A 15,560-nucleotide genomic window follows, 5' to 3' on the forward strand; every position below is an offset into this window, starting at 1 on the left:
CTCTAGGACCACTCTTATCCTTGTCCACCAGCACTTTAAAACTTACTGAATTGTGGTCATTGTTCCCGAAATGCTCCCCTACTGGAACTTCTACCACCTAGCCCCTCAGCGGTACTGGTTTGATCTGATTTGCCAGTCACGAAACACATGTCCCATGCTGGCATCGGCCCCGAGCCTCAAAAACAGAGAATTCCGCCCCTTATCTTTTAAATATCCTTATGCATCTTATGATCTCTTGGGCCTCATTATGAATTTTGCACTGAAATTGCCATTGCAAAATCATATGATTAGCACGACCATTCACCATCTCTGAAGGGGATAAGGCTTGCAAGTGACAATTGGTTTTCTATTCCAACTGCAAATTGTGTCAATAATAGTGCAATACTGAAAAAAATCTATCATAACGTAGGCCATGTGTAAATTGCCTCCAATCAATTAGTAGATTTTGTGTGGCAATACTCAAAAGGTTGATCCAGACCCTTAGCGCAGTTCGAATGTCTACTGCAGTAGCCCTGCAGCCCAAAAGCAAAGTTCACCTCGTGGTTTAATACAGGAAATTTATTGAAGCAATCCATCACAATTGACAGACGGAAAAAATAATTCACACCTCAGTTGCCGAAGGTAAAATTGGTGCAGCACTACCAGGTTTTCCCATCATTTAGTGTTTTCAATGATTAGTACTCAACTAGGTGGTCATTCATCACAACTGCCTTTGGTTACAATGTCCAAAGTCAGTATGAAAGTACTTCGGAAATATACTATCCGCCTTGGCCTTGGTGAAACCAATAGTCCTTCTCAATTACACAAAGGAACTCACTATAAACAACACTACTAAAACTATTTATTTAATTCAGCTAATACTTGATGGAGTTTATGGTGGAGGAAAGGAATTTACATTATGCAATATCCAAATTTGGGGATTTTGGATCGGAAATGTGCTTGGAAGTTGATTATGTTTAAATGCTATTTTAAAATTCAGTGAATTTGTGCCGTTATAATCACAACAAGCTTTAGCCACTGAATTATTGAATTCTTAATCAGTTTTCTGACCGGAGCAATTACACACTTTGGAAGCTTTTTTTATTTTCAAATTCCAAACAAACAATTAAGAGACCTCCTGTGTTTTTACGTAACAACATTCATTGTAATGAATAGTAAATAAAAATAAAATGATTTAGTGTTTCACTAAACTTTTATGTCAGCATGGTGCATACCCCTGTTCCCAACCAGGTCCAACAGGTTACATGGTGGCCCTAGGGCTCCACCCCCCAGGCCCGTTGGTCCCCACCACTCTCCTGTCCTAAATGCCAGCAATACCGTCGGCTGGCACTGTCCTTGCCACATTATGCTCCTCAGCCCCCACCTGCCACCCCGTTGGGACTACAGTGGCCGTTGCCCTGAGTGGGCTGCCTGATGCCCGCAGGTGGGGGGTATGGTAGAGGGTTGGGGCACCATATGGCCAATGTCACTCTTCAGAACCAGAGGCCAAGGTGGGTGGTTAGTGAGGTGCACAAGAGGGGTGCCTTGCAGGCCGCAGTAATGGCGGTCACAAACAGGACTCCGCCCAAGTCCTGTGGGGTGGGGTAAGCATGGCCACTCGGCCCTGTCACCATCCCCTGGCCTTGGTAGGGCCCTCCCCCTGTGCAGTCACGCCTCTCGTGTCCTACTTTGTCTCTCCCTGATCAGCCACGACGTCATGGCCCATCAAGTCTGCACTGACCCACTTAAGCCCTCAATTCCACCCAATCCCAGTAACCCCTCCTAACCTTTTTGGTCACTAAGAACAATTTATCATGGCCAATCCACCCAACCTGCACGTCTTTGGACTGTTGGAGGAAACCCACACAGACATGGGAAGAACATGCAGACTCCAAAGTCGGTTTCATGATTTTTAAAAGCACAAATATAGGCTGTTGGGAACTTGGCCCATCGGAGGCGGAACATCGCAGAGGCCCCGGAGAATACCGGGTCGGGCCCACGAATGACATGCAGTGTTCAGTGCGCGCCCGTTCCAGAACGCATTGACGCCGCTGTCGAGGTGATGGGAGAATGTGGCCTCAAATCGACACTCGCTGTGATTTTGGCATCAGAACCGATTCTTTGCCCATTCACATTTCACGATTTTGGCTTCATCCATCGATCTCCTCCAGAATCTTTAGATTCAGCCTCAAACACAAGGGCATTCTCGGTAATCATACCCATCTCCTCTGATCCATATTTGTCCTTTTACCTTGCATCATCAGCCTCATTGTTGCTTCACAGCTCCAAGGTTCGATTCTCAGCTTGGGTCACGGTCTGTGCAGAGTCTGCACGTTCTCCCCGTCTCCTTGGGTTTCCTCCCACAGTCCAAAGATGTGCAGGTTAGGTGGACTGGCCATGCTAAATTGCCCTAAAGTGTTCAAAAGGATGGGTTGGATGGGATTACGGGGAGGTGGAGGTGTGGGCTTGTGTAAGGGCCGGTGCAGACTCGATGGGCCGAATGACCTCCTTCTGCACTGTAAATTCTATGATTGTTATTTAATTACTTCCACCAATCACCCTCCCCTTATTTATCACAGATATTTCCCCCTCTCTTTAAAATGCTCCTGCTTGACTATGTGAGTATTTAAGCAGCTCTGGGCACACTTCAGGAAGGATATATTGGCCTGGGAGGGAGTCATGTATACTTCTTAAGAATTACAAATGTCAGTGAATTTCATGATAATTATTAAGAGACAGATGTATAATTTGTTATAATTTTATTTACAAGAACATCTCACTGGAAAGATTGACAGCACAGATTCCCTCATGACAATTTAAGCTGCTCAGCAGACATCATATAACAGTTGAGATAGAGTTCCACCTGGAAAGAAATAGCATCAGTTTAGAATCAGGAATAAATGAACAAACCCAACAACAAAGTTTCAAATAAAAAACAGGAGATGCTAGAAATAATTAGCAGGTCTGCCACACATGTTGTGGAGAAAGAAATAGTTTATGGTTCAGGTCTGTGATCTTTCATTAGATAACTCTTCATTGCTAATATTAAGCTTTGGAAGGAGTTGAGCGAAATACTTCAATTCAACATTGAATCCCTGCTCGAGGCTTTTGCCACTTCATTACATGCAATGCCGATTTTTATGGTATTACCACTGCCAAGCTAAATTCCTGTTCCTTAGCCCCAGATCACATTCCTCAATCTGAACAGAAAGCCCAAAATTTCTACGGTTCCCAAAAGACACAATCCAGATTAATGCAAATATTTAGCATGCAAAGGGGTTAGTGCACACAAATCAACGCAAGTTTTAAAATAGCTACTCTATATCTTGCAACAGTACATCAATATTCTACATTTGTTCAACTTTTCTCGGGAAGGCTTTAAGCAGACAATTTCATTAGAATGCAATTAAGGTGGGCAGCACAGTGGCGCAATGGGTTAGCCCTACTGCCTCACGGCGCCGAGGTCCCAGGTTCGATCCCGGCTCTGGGTCACTGTCCATGTGGAGTTTGCACATTCTCCCCATGTTTGCATGGGTTTTGCCCCCACAACCCAAAGATGTGCAGGATAGGTGAATTGGCCATGCTAAATTTATTTTTAAAAATTAGAATACAATTAATCTGAATCATAATTGGTGGTCGGTTAACTTAGTCGTTTGAATCACTGGTTCATGATGCAGAGCAACGACAGCAGCGTGGATTTAATTCATGTAACGGGCGCTGGCCGAACCTTCTCAACCTTGCCCTCACCCGAGGTGTGGTGACACTCAGGTTAAATCACCACCAGTCAGCTCTCGTAAAAGGGGCGGTAGCCTACGGAATGGATTGGATTTGTTTATTGTCATGTGTACGAAGGTACAGTGAAAAGTATTTTTCTGCCGGCAGCTCAACAGATCATTAAGTACATGAAAAAAAATACATAATAGGGCAACACAAGGTACACAATGTAATTAGATAAAAGATTAGAACGAAGTGGATCTAATAGGGAAAGCTCGTAGAGTGTCGCGATGCTTCGGCGCCATCTTGTGCGATATCCTGAGGGGCTATGGTGATTTTCCTTTCATAATTACACTCATGAAGGCAATACCTTCATTAAGAAATTTTAGCACTTGAAATTGCCTAATTTCATGGTATTGTACAAATTAGACTAATTTATATCTGCTGTGGCCAAGATAGAAAATCATACAAGTAAATGTTAATCCTGTTTTTAATCAAAAAATTTATGTTCTACTCTTTTGAACAAGAGAGATTTGTTTCCATTTGCAAACCATAATTCACACTTGTGAATATTTAAATTTATAGTAAGCCCTTTTACTTTCCTTTTAATACTTTAGTTGGCTCACATTTGACGAAGTGCTCTGAAAAATTACTAAGCACTCATCTTTGAGATAATAAATGTTAATCCATTCATGGGCATTTCTATTGAATGTTGCCTTGACAAGTGATTTCTGTACTATTAATCATATTTGAATCAAAATGAAAACTTGCATTGAATAATGACCAATCTGGATCATAACATTTTATTCAGCCAAGGTCCAAACAGACTCTAACATGGTTTGATCAGTAACTACACACTGAATGCTAATTAATGATCCGGAGACTGAATACTTGAAAATTGACATTCAGTGTTAGGGTAAATTATTTATTGGTTCTGGTACATCAGAAAGCGTTTACAGTGTCACAGTATCACTCATTACAACAAATTCACATCATATGTACCAGATACACCAATTGGAGAAAATATATTCTTTTGAGTTCATTCAATCTCAATAGGACAATATACCACTTACTGAATAATGTTGTCTCATTTCTTGAGCATTTGGTGCCAGACTAAAAGAAATGGGGCAGCAAAGCCAGAGCCAAAGAATACTGTCATCATTGCCAACAGCCGCCACTTGTTCTCCACAGAAAATGGCAAGTTCTGTTAAAATAAATTCTCTCAGGTTATTTACAGGTCAAGAAAGTTATTACTGTATAAATGAGAAGTTTGGTGTTGGCACATCAGAAAGCGTTTACAGTGTCACAGGATCACTCAGTTAAAAAGTTCACATCATATGTGCCACACACTTAGAAATAAAGAAATGAAGGTATAAAGCCATTACACATTAGGTCACAGCTTTCAATACCAAGTATTGCCAACTGCTATTGATAGCCATTACAGAATTTAAGCTTCACTTCAGTATACAGATTCTTATTAAACACCTTGGTCCCCAATGAGTGGTCAAGGTTGCTATATCAATTCAACTATTTCCAAATATTCAAAAATGTTGTAAGATACCCGTAAAATAATCAGACTGGATTTTGGTCGGAGGCAAAGCGATGCTGACTTTAAAGACAGTTGCTCACAAAGATCTAGAGATTTCACCCTTCCTGCCGTTAACTTGAATTTGGCCCCAAATAAAGGGAACCGTCAAGTGTCAAGCAAGTGAATGAAAATCACTTGTCACAAGTAGGCTTCAAATGAAGTTACTGAGAAAAGTCCCAGTCGCCACATTCCGGCACCTGTTCGGGGAGGCTGTTACGGGAATTGAACCGTGCTGCTGGCCTGCCTTGGTCTGCTTTCAAAGCCAGTGATTTAGCCCTGTGCTAAACAGCCCCTAAGTGTCCATCAAGCAGGGTAAACAGCCAATCACACAGACGAATTCTCACAGTAAACCAAGAAATGAACTGCATTGATTATCCTCTATGAATTTTGCAGAGAAAAATAAAGACTGCGACACAAGTTGGAAGCTGAACAAAAATTCTTGAGAGAAAAATTGACATCGCATTACCACCTTTTTAGGGAGAAATGGGGCTCTTTAGGGGTATTAATGTCTTTGTACGCCATTCAAAGCCACAACTTAAGGATTAACAATGACACTAAAATATAAAAAGGGAAGTTCTGGTATGTTCAGCAATTTCTCATTGATTGCCATGTCGCAACCTTACAGCATATCCTGTGGAAGAACAAGGAATATGACAGCAAATACTGGATTCCCATGCAATTGAGTGATGAAATTTCAAATTGGTTGTTATTTTAAATTCCAAGATCATGGGCAACCGTGTGTGTTTATTAATTTCAGACAGTTGAGACCCACCAATGAATACATTTTTAAAACAATACTTCCTGCCTTTAAGAAACGTCATGTGTGGAAACAAAAGAAAATGCACAATTTTATAGCCTCAAAATATCACAACGTTTTTATATAGCACATTAACTATTTAACCGGTCAAAGTCAGCAGCAAATGCGCCTGCAAGAAAGAAGTTAAAGCAAAATACTAAGAATGCTGGAAATCTGAAATAAAAAATGCTGGAAAAAAACAGGTGTGGAAGCAATTTGGAAAGGGAGAAACAGCCTTCTTTCTTCAGAAGGAAAAAAACGTTGGATTTGAAGAGCAGCCACGAGGCTTAAAACCATTGTTTCTTTGTGCAAAATGGCCACATTTTTCTACATTCCAAGAGACGAAACAACAAAAATACTTCACTAGATGCAAAAAGGGCATGAAAGTCATTTGAACCATGCCCCCAGAGCATTAGCCTGGACTATAATTACTGTGGTAATGCCACTGGATTAGGCATCTAAAGGCCCAGACTAACATTCTGGGAACATGGGTTCACAGAATCCTTACCGTGCAGGCGGCCATCTGGCCCAACAAGTCTGCATGACCCCCCTCCGAAAGAGCACCATGACTAGGCCACTCACTACCCTATTCCCATCTAACCTTTGGACACTAAGGGACAATTTAGCACAGCAATTCCACCTTACTTGCATATCTTTGGACTGTGGACAGAAACCAGAGCACCCAGAGGAAACCCAGACACAGGGAAAATGTGCAAACTCCACAGTCACCTAAGGTCAGAATCAAACCTGCATCCCTGATGCTGTGAGGCAGCAGAGCCAACCACTGTCCCACTCCAAACACTCCAGCAGCCTGTGGAATTTAAATTCAATCATTAAATTCTGGAATTGAAAGCTAGTTTCAGCAATGGCAACCATGAAACAAGGATTGATAGTTGTAAAAACCAACCTGCTTCACTAATTTCCTACAGAAAAGGAAATCTGCCATGCATATCAGGTCTGGCCTATATGACTCCATACCCAAAACAACATGGGAGGACTCTTAACTGCCCTCAGCCACGTCCCAAGCTTCTGAGTTCAAGGGCCATTAAGGATGGACAATAAATGCTGGCCTTGCTAGTGTCACCACAATCCCAGTAAACAGTGATGCTAATTGGAGCTTACTGGTCAGTTCTGGAGTTAAGAGCAAGGGTAGGAATTAAAGAATAGGGAAATACAATCGAATTTGAAAGGCAACACATTCGAAGGGCAAGAGAGTTTAAGACAGTCAAAATTAGTGGTTTAGGTATAGAGGTCAGTAAAGTGGAGGCGCAACATATAAAGATATTGAACCGCTGACATCAAGGAGGAGACACGGTGACATTGAGGCCACTTCCGCACCGGGGAGGATGATGGCGGCTGATTCTCCTCCGGCTCTCATACACCAAGTAACCGGGCCCTTTGGTCACCAATTAAGTTGAACTCTCTTCGATACGGAGGGTCGGAAGCGCCCAAAGGCGGCGGCTCGCTCTCTCCGTCGGCCATTTTACCTCGGCCTCGGCCCGGGCCCGCCTGCGGCCCGGATTAAAATATCCATACCAGGCCCCCGAGCCGGCCCCATGTTAACAGTGGCGCGGCAGCTCTTTAATCTTGGATCATACCGTACCTTTCCTGGGCCTTCCTCATAGTGCGACCTGCGGATCAAGGAAGTGCTAAAGTTACGGATCGTTCGTGCCAACAACATGTCTTCCGATCACAGTCACTCCAACCGTCTTCCTGACCTTCTCCCACGAGCCGGAAGTGCGAATCGCCGGGCACTGTGGGTAATGACAGAGTAAAAGCGAGGACCGAACTACAAATACCCGCATGCACCGCGCTCACTGCGCACGCGCACTCACAGTTGACCAAACCTCAACTAAGTTTGATCAGGCGAGTATGGGTTGAATCACCTGTTATGTAAATTAAGCTTTCACTGATTTAATGAGCTGCAAGGCTTTTAAGCTGGTTGTTTGGAAAAGTTTATATTAGAAACTAAGCAGCAGATTTTACTTATTTTTTTAACTTTCCCGAGCTTTTACAGGAGCAGGTCATTAGCCCATTGGCCAGTACCGGTGTCCAGGCTTTGTAGTCGCCTCCTCCTAACCTGGAATTTCCTGTTCTTTTTCTCTTCATGTACTTACCCCAGCTTACTTGATGAGACAGCTGGTTTGTGATGCAGACCAAGGCCAACAGCGCAAGTTCAATCCCCGTACCGGCTGAGGTTATTCATGAAAGCCCTGCCTGAGGTGATCCTCAGGTTAAATCACCACCATCCAGCTCTCCCCACTCAAAGGGGAAAGCAATGGCCATATGAGACCATCAACATTACCTTTACTTGTGTAGCTTCCCATTAGGTGCATCAGAATGTTGAGCCACAAATAGTGAAGATTGATGTCAATATGTGTTGAACATGTGCTTATATTACAAAGGTCTTAAGTAATTTTAGTCAGTGGCATAAAATAACATCATTCTACAATACTTAACACATCGTACCAACTGATGTTGAGCCCAAATTAAATTTTCAGCTATGATCCTGGATGTTGAACCTTGATCCACACTTGGAGTGTAAACAGTTTAAGTTTCTGGTTTGAATTTTTCTCGCCTGTAGGTATCATTTATTTTTATTCATTCAAGGGACCTGGGCTTTGCTGGCTAGGCCAGCATTCGTTACCCATCCCTAATTGCCCTTGAGAAATTGGTGGTGAGTTGCCTTCATGGAAAGCATTGATCAGGATGGTCTATGCTTTAATGATAATAGCCTCACGATTGTTAAAGTCAGTGTGGTTCCCTGTGGTTCAGTGTTGCACAAAATGTCAAAATTACCCTGGATAGCCTTCCCCAATTTATGTTTTATATTAATTTGAATAGTTCAAGCACCTGTACTTATGTTTTTATGTCCTTTTATGGTCTTTACAGTTACTCGTAAATGTATAAGCTTCTTTATAACATTACTCAGCTGCATTGAAAGATGTCCTCAGTGATGTATTCAGCTGTGGGAACAGTAGGCAGGGTCCACAAGCAACCACTCCTTTGACTATTGCTTTTCAAAGAAGAGCAGACCTCTTTCCTATATTACAAATGTCTCAGTCCAAAGTGTTTAATTGTTGCTGAAGTACATATGAACAGTGAGGTCATTAATGTGATTATATAAATTGGTCTTTCTTTCCTTCAGAAAAGATTGTCTGAGAATAATGGGATCTTGCCTGAGAAGCTGGCATTTGTTTGCATTACTGTATGGTAATGGTGGCACACAAGCTGAACCTTGAACAAGTACCCCTTTCTGGGCATGAAGAGGCACTGCTGTCCATGGGAACAAAGAATTACACTTTACTTCTAGAGTCCAGATAACTTACACGTCTGTGAAAAAGACAGCACCCGTGCTTGATCCTGATGGTATCAGTAAGGAAACATTGTTCGCTGGATGCACTCATGGACACAGAGTACTGGAGTCTATAGGTCATTAGTGCCCCCCTAAAAAGCTACACTGACATAGAAATGTAGTACTTTGTGATCTTGACTGTTATAGTGAGTGCAGAGATAATTGTTGAATGAGATGCAAAGTTTTGTGCTCGGAAAAGACACAAACACCTTCAAAGCTTCTCTACTAAAACAGCCAATTCGAGATATGAAGAAAGTGCTTTGAGGATGATATACTGCACAGCTAGGTGCCCCCTGTTGGAGCTCTCCTGCAATGCTCTCTGACTCTCAGGCATTGTGCAGAATTTGCTGCGCAGCCATATCCTCCTCGAGCTAGCTCATGTGCAATGGGATTTCAAATTTAGCTCCATAAATTTACATGCCAATATCAGCCAAATAAACTCGAGGTACTCTCTCCTGATTAGTATTTACAGCCAAAGCAAGTACTCTGCTACAAGAAGCTAGATACATTGGTATTCAAAACCAAATCTTTCCAATCTTAGAAAACAAATCCAAACAGTGTTCAAAACATTCTTCATTTACATGCAATATCTTGAGCAGCATGCATACAACTAATGACTGATAAATTAGCAGTAAATTAGGTTGCAAGGTATCAAGGATGCCAGAAGCACAATTATTGCTGTCGTAGGAGGATCTGGTAAATAACTGGTTACGGTGGGATTAAGTACAGTACTACCCACAAGAAGACGCCTGACCCTGAACCAGGATTAGTCTAGAGATGGTCACAGTTGAGTTAAGACCTAGAATGTGGTCAGCTCCATACCTGTATCTTCCACTGGAAACACGCGCACAGTTATGAGTTGTTAATAAAGATTTACTGTTAGCTTATTCCAGACTGGAAGCCTACTTCACGGCATCTGAAGCAGGATTCTTCATGGTGACTGCCTTGGGATTGAAATCTCCATCCTCACAAGAATGCTGAGAAGCTGAGAAAAAGGGCATCTTCCACAGGTTCTGCATTGAACCTAACCCCCAACTGAAATTACAGACGCTGAAAAAAATCATCAAAAGGAAAAGCTCCGGTGACAGGAGTTTTAGAGCAGACAAGAAAGGTAGAAATTTTACTCCAGTGGAAGATTCCATTGCATCCTCCTTGAAATTCTAGCTCCAGTAAACAGCATTCATAGCCTGCAAGGGTGAGATAAAAATTTTTAAATTCCAGGCAAGCTAGCCTTGAGAAACCCCTTTTAAGTCGTTCAGTTAGAAGCGCCATTTGAAAACACCTCACTGCTAAACCCAATTCCCGACTCATAGTCTTGGAGCATAGCTCCTGAGTCTGGCAAGAAAACAATCGTTAATAATTATTTTATCCGCTCCTGATACCTTGTCGCTGTCCAGGTTCAGAAACAGCAAGCTTGTAGTTCTTTATCAAGTGCCTCACTTGTTTTGCGATACTGCTGAGATAATTAAGTTGGCAGCCGGCCGAACACTGCCACCATTACAGCCCCATCTTTGTGAGGCACAAGCGGAGTCCTGAGACTCCAGCCAAGATGGTGGCGCCCACGGGTCGCACGTGGCTCGGGGTGGGCAAGATGGCGGCGCCCACGCATCACATGTGGTCCCTGGGGAACAAGATGGCGGTGCCCGGGGCCCACACGTAGCTCGGGAAATTGGCCTGCGGAGACAGTTGTTGGGGCTGCCCCGGTTTGCTCCCGGAGTCAGCAGCGACCGCCCGGGCCTGGTATACCACCACAATGTGCCCCTTTTTGCCACAGCCTTTGCAAATGGAGGAGTGGGCCGGGCAGCGTTAACGGGGATGCTTGGCTTGCCTGCAAAAATAGCAGCGGGGGGCGCCCCCCCCCCCCCCCCCCCCCCCCCCCGGGGTTGCCTGGCAGCCACGCGGCACAAGCTTGTGGGGGGTGGTCGGCCACGGGTGGGTTCCACGCTGCCCATGGGGCTGCCACGCGGTCGGGGCGTACGCGCGAGCGTTGCGGGAGGCAACATCTAGGGAGCTAGCGAGGGCCCGCGCCTCCTTGAGGCCTAGTGTCTCTTTCTCCAACAGCCGCTGACGGATTTGGGAGGACAACATACCTGCAACGAATGCGTCACGGATTAAAAGTTCCGTGTGGTCGCTGGCTGAAACTTGTGGACAGTCACAGTTCCTCCCTCGTACCAGAATTGCGCGGTAGAATTCGTCTAGCGATTCCCGGGATTTGTCGCCTTGTCGTCGCAGATGTTGGGCGTAAACCTGATTTACTGGGCGAATGTAGTGTCCTTTCAACAGGGCCATTGCGGCCTTGAAATTGTCCGCATCCTTGATGAGCGTGTAGATCTCTGGGCTCACCCTCGAGTGGAGAACTTGCAGTTTCTGGTCCTCCGTGGGTGTAGTCGTGGCCGTCGTGAGGTACCCGTTGAAGCACGCCAGCCAGTGTTTGAAGGTTGCTGCTGAGTTTGCCGTGTGGGGGCTAAGTTGCAGACACTCCGGATTGATGCGGAGCGCCATTCATCAAAATCTAGTCCAATAAATTGATGCACGATCAATAACTCTCGAAGCGAGATTGGAGTACAATTGAAGGCTTTATTGGACTAGATGTTTCCCCCAGCAGCGCAGGTACAGAATGCAGCTGCTAGGGAGACACAGGCTCTTATACTCCGCCTTATTGGGCGGAACCAGCAGTCAGGCTTCACCGATGATCTTACTGTCTCAGGTACCTCCCACACCAATGATCTTACAGCATCAACCTAGGTACTGTAATACCTCTAATACCGACTACCACACACAACAAGGACAGTCATCAAAGAATTTAAAGAGATGTTTGCAAGCCATATTATTCCATATGAGCTCATATCAGATAATGGTCCACAGTTCTCCACCACAGGTTTTGCAGACTTTGTGGCTGCAGCTGGCTTCTGCCACTGAACCAGCTACCCAGGATACCCCTGTCAAATGGCGGGGCAGTATAAGGCGTCTATATGGTGAACACCCTCCTGAAAAGAATAAGGATTTCCTCATCCCACTGCTCACTTGCAGGTCCACTCCTTTCCATGTGGTCTGTTCATGTCTGAGCTCCTCCTAATGGATCAGAAACGTCACATTCAAGTCCCCATCCTGTCGAAGAAACTTCTGCAAGGGTTGGTGGAAAAGACGACTGGGCTGTACCAGTCAAAGAATGTGCAACATCCTGATGCATGGGGTAATGCTGGAAGAACATGACACAAGACCATAAGAAATAGGAGCAGGAGTAGGCCTTTCGGCCTCTCGAGCCTGTTTCCCAATTCATTAGGGTCATGGCTGATCCGACATTCCTCACTTCCACTTTCCTGCCCTTATCCTGCAACCCTTGATTCCCTCACTGATCAAGAAACTAGGGGCAGCATAGTGGCACAGTGGTTACCACTGCTGCCTCAGGGCGCCGAGGTCCCAGGTTCGATCCCGGCTCTGGGTCACTGTCCGTGTGGAGTTTTCACATTCTCCCTGTGTTTGCCTGGGTTTCGCCCCCACAACCCAAAGATTTGCAGGCAAACTGGATTGGCCATACTAAATTCCTCCTTAATTGGAAAAAAATGAATTGGGTACTCTAAACTTAAAAAAAGGAATCTTATCTATCTCAGCCTTAAATATACACAAGGACTCTGCCTCCACATCGCTCTGTGGCAAGAAGTTCCAAAGACTCACAACCCTCTGAGGGAACAAATTCCTCCTTATTCTGTTATTCTGAGGCTGTGCCCTCTGGCCCTAGACTCTCCCATGAGGGGAAACATCCTTTCAGCATTTACTCTGTAAATCTTCTTAAGAATCCTATATGTTCAATAATATCAACTCTTTGGGAGGCATGATGGCACAGTGGTTAGCACTGGTGCTTCACAGCGTCAGGCTTGGGTTCGATTCCGACCTTGGGTAACTGTGGAGTTTGCATGTTCTCCCCGTGTCTGCTAGGGTTTCCTCCCACTGTCCGAAGATGTACAGGTTAGGTGAATTGGCTATTGTAGCCATCTGGATGGCCACGTCCCGATTACAAAATGGACACTTTGCAAAGAATGTATGGAAAATCAACAATACTGAGAAAGCAAGCAGGTGCAAGGTTTGTCTGTTGATTGGAGCTGTAGTTCCCAGACAAGATCGATACTGCAAAGCCATGACCATACTAATGAACCATCTCCAGGGACAAAAGAGTAACATTTAGGTAAATGATACTAAAGCAGACACCCCGGCGCCAGAGGAGACTAGAACAAAGCAGGCCAACGGCCACCTATGACACGCCCAGCAATCAGGGCACCCACCCCTTTATTGGAGGAAATCGATAGGAATGATCAAGATGCGGTCCAATTAATTGGAACCAAGTTCAAGGCCCGCCCAAAAGCGTGCAAAGCCCCTTTTGGGTATAAGAAGGATCCCCCAAGAGAGAATCGCTCTCTTGGCCTTCGCTCTCAGCGAGGAGAGACCTGCCTAGCAGCTGCACCAGAACAAGTAAGTCCAAAGTCAACGTACGCTACGAGACAGACGATCTTAGCTGCTATCCCGTACCAGCTCAACCCCAGCAGCCTCAGAACCGGACAATGGCCATTGTTCCTCTGACTGAGTGGGCGCCCGAAGTTAAGTATAGGCTTTAGTAGTAGTGATAGTTTAGTTGGTAGAGTTTTGTGCATGAGTATAATCGACTGTGTGTGTAAATAAATGAGCATTGATTTCGAACTTACTGGTGTATCGAGTCTTTGATCAGTATTCGGTTTTGAACCTTGTGGCAGTATCGAAAGATACCTGGCGACTCTTGAGCAAACGTAATTAGAATTAAGGAAGGTGACCACATTAACTGCCATAAACAGCGCCAATTAAAGAGAGAACACAACGAGTAACACTATGCTAAATTGCCCCAAGGTGGAGTTATGGGTATGGGGTTGGGGGAAAAAGATAGGGGATTGGGCTTAGGTAGGGTGCTCTTTCATAGGGTTGGTGCAGACTCGATGGGCTGAATGGCCTCCTTCTGCACTGTAGGGATTCTATGATTCTCATTCGTCCCAACCTGTTTACCGTTGCTCATTCGACAACCCCTCTATACCGGGGATCATCCTATTGAACCTTCTCTGAACTGCCTCCAATGAATTCATATCTTTCTACAAAGTGCCTTTGTGGTGCAGATTTCTGTAGTTTTTTTTCCATATATGCCCTGAGAATCTTTTGTTCTCCCTTCCAAAATGAACAACTTCACATTTTCCCACTTTTCCCGTTTTCCTACTTTTCAAAAGGCTTATGGCAATTCTGGAGCAACTGCAAGAGGCATGGCTGATGCTGAATGATCAATGTGAGTTTACCATAACCCCTTCCATTTCCTGGGCCACGTCATCGGCAACAAAGATATCACAGCAGACCCACACAAAACTGGAATGTTGAAGATCCAGGTATTTAAATAACATATTGCCTGAACCTCTAATACTTGTTTTGAATGAGCTGAGCAGGTCATTGTGTGGATAGGGGCAGTTTGTGAGTATAAATGTGTGTGGGAGTGAAAATTGAAGAAGGAAATCATTGCCCTCTGCTCAAAACAGGCTCACGATCAGCCAAGTGTCTGCACTACCTACCCAAGGCCATCAAGGAAGCCAGTACCGTTTTTCAGTTTTGGACCAAATTTAAATGCCACCAGTGTTCTCTGGGCATCATATGGTTGCCCCAGTGCAGCTTGCCAGTTGTTATATCTTCCAGTTCTTTGAGGTTCGAAATGCATCTCTTACAGCTCTCCATGTGGCTGGCAGGCTCATACATCATTACTTGGCTCTTGACAGCAGCGCAGCAGTGGAGTATGGCACCACAACAATTAGTTCCTAACTCTTTGCGACACCAATTGTGGGAATGCAGATCATCTGGCTCACAGCCTGAGTTGACCATAAGGTTGGCCCTTGCAGAGAATGGGATAATGGAGGTGATCCTGAGGGAAACCTTACAGAAACCAGCAATGACACTGAGATTTTAAAAACCAAATCCCAGATCATCATGGCCTCATATGAATAAAAATTGAAAGAGCTACTTAGGCTGCTTTCAAAGCAACTCCCCAGCGATCAATCAAAAAACAATAGTAATATTGCTGAACATCTGGGGAATATACACATGCACAGTCTATCTATTTGTATCTGCAA

The 15,560-nt window shown here is 44.5% G+C and overlaps 1 protein-coding gene and 1 long non-coding RNA gene across 4 annotated transcripts in view; one reads left to right on the top strand and one right to left on the bottom strand.

The window, feature by feature from the left end:
• Window positions 1-2,721: 2,721 nt before the first annotated feature.
• Window positions 2,722-7,838, bottom strand: LOC119970545 (cytochrome c oxidase subunit 7C, mitochondrial). Its single transcript, XM_038805351.1, has 3 exons — window positions 7,681-7,838; window positions 4,767-4,897; window positions 2,722-2,842 (listed from the first exon to the last, which is right to left on the bottom strand). The coding sequence occupies exons 1-2, from the start codon at window positions 7,756-7,758 to the stop codon at window positions 4,781-4,783; spliced, it is 195 nt and encodes a 64-aa protein (XP_038661279.1). The 5' UTR covers window positions 7,759-7,838; the 3' UTR covers window positions 2,722-2,842; window positions 4,767-4,780.
• A 112-nt stretch (window positions 7,839-7,950) lies between these two features.
• LOC119970546 overlaps window positions 7,951-15,560 on the top strand; it is a 92,872-nt gene continuing 85,262 nt past the window's right edge. Inside the window, exons 1-3 of one of the 3 annotated variants that reach the window (XR_005461644.1) lie at window positions 7,951-9,452; window positions 10,316-10,543; window positions 14,676-14,828. This is a non-coding gene — a long non-coding RNA (uncharacterized LOC119970546). Of the gene's footprint in view, window positions 10,544-14,675; window positions 14,829-15,560 lie in introns of all 3 variants that reach the window. The other 2 variants (XR_005461645.1, XR_005461643.1) reach the window with 2 other exon arrangements.

This window comes from Scyliorhinus canicula, chromosome 8 (assembly GCF_902713615.1).
Source record: "Scyliorhinus canicula chromosome 8, sScyCan1.1, whole genome shotgun sequence".
NCBI classification, from domain to species: domain Eukaryota; kingdom Metazoa; phylum Chordata; class Chondrichthyes; order Carcharhiniformes; family Scyliorhinidae; genus Scyliorhinus; species Scyliorhinus canicula.

Bases quoted from the DNA above. Each gene is read 5' to 3' on its own strand.
- LOC119970545 (XM_038805351.1), bottom strand. From the start codon at position 7,758: ATGTTGTTGGCACGAACGATCCGTAACTTTAGCACTTCCTTGATCCGC. The intron at 4,898-7,680 runs GTACGGTATGAT...TTATTTTAACAG, and splicing joins ATGAGGAAGGCCCAGGAAAG to AACTTGCCATTTTCTGTGGA.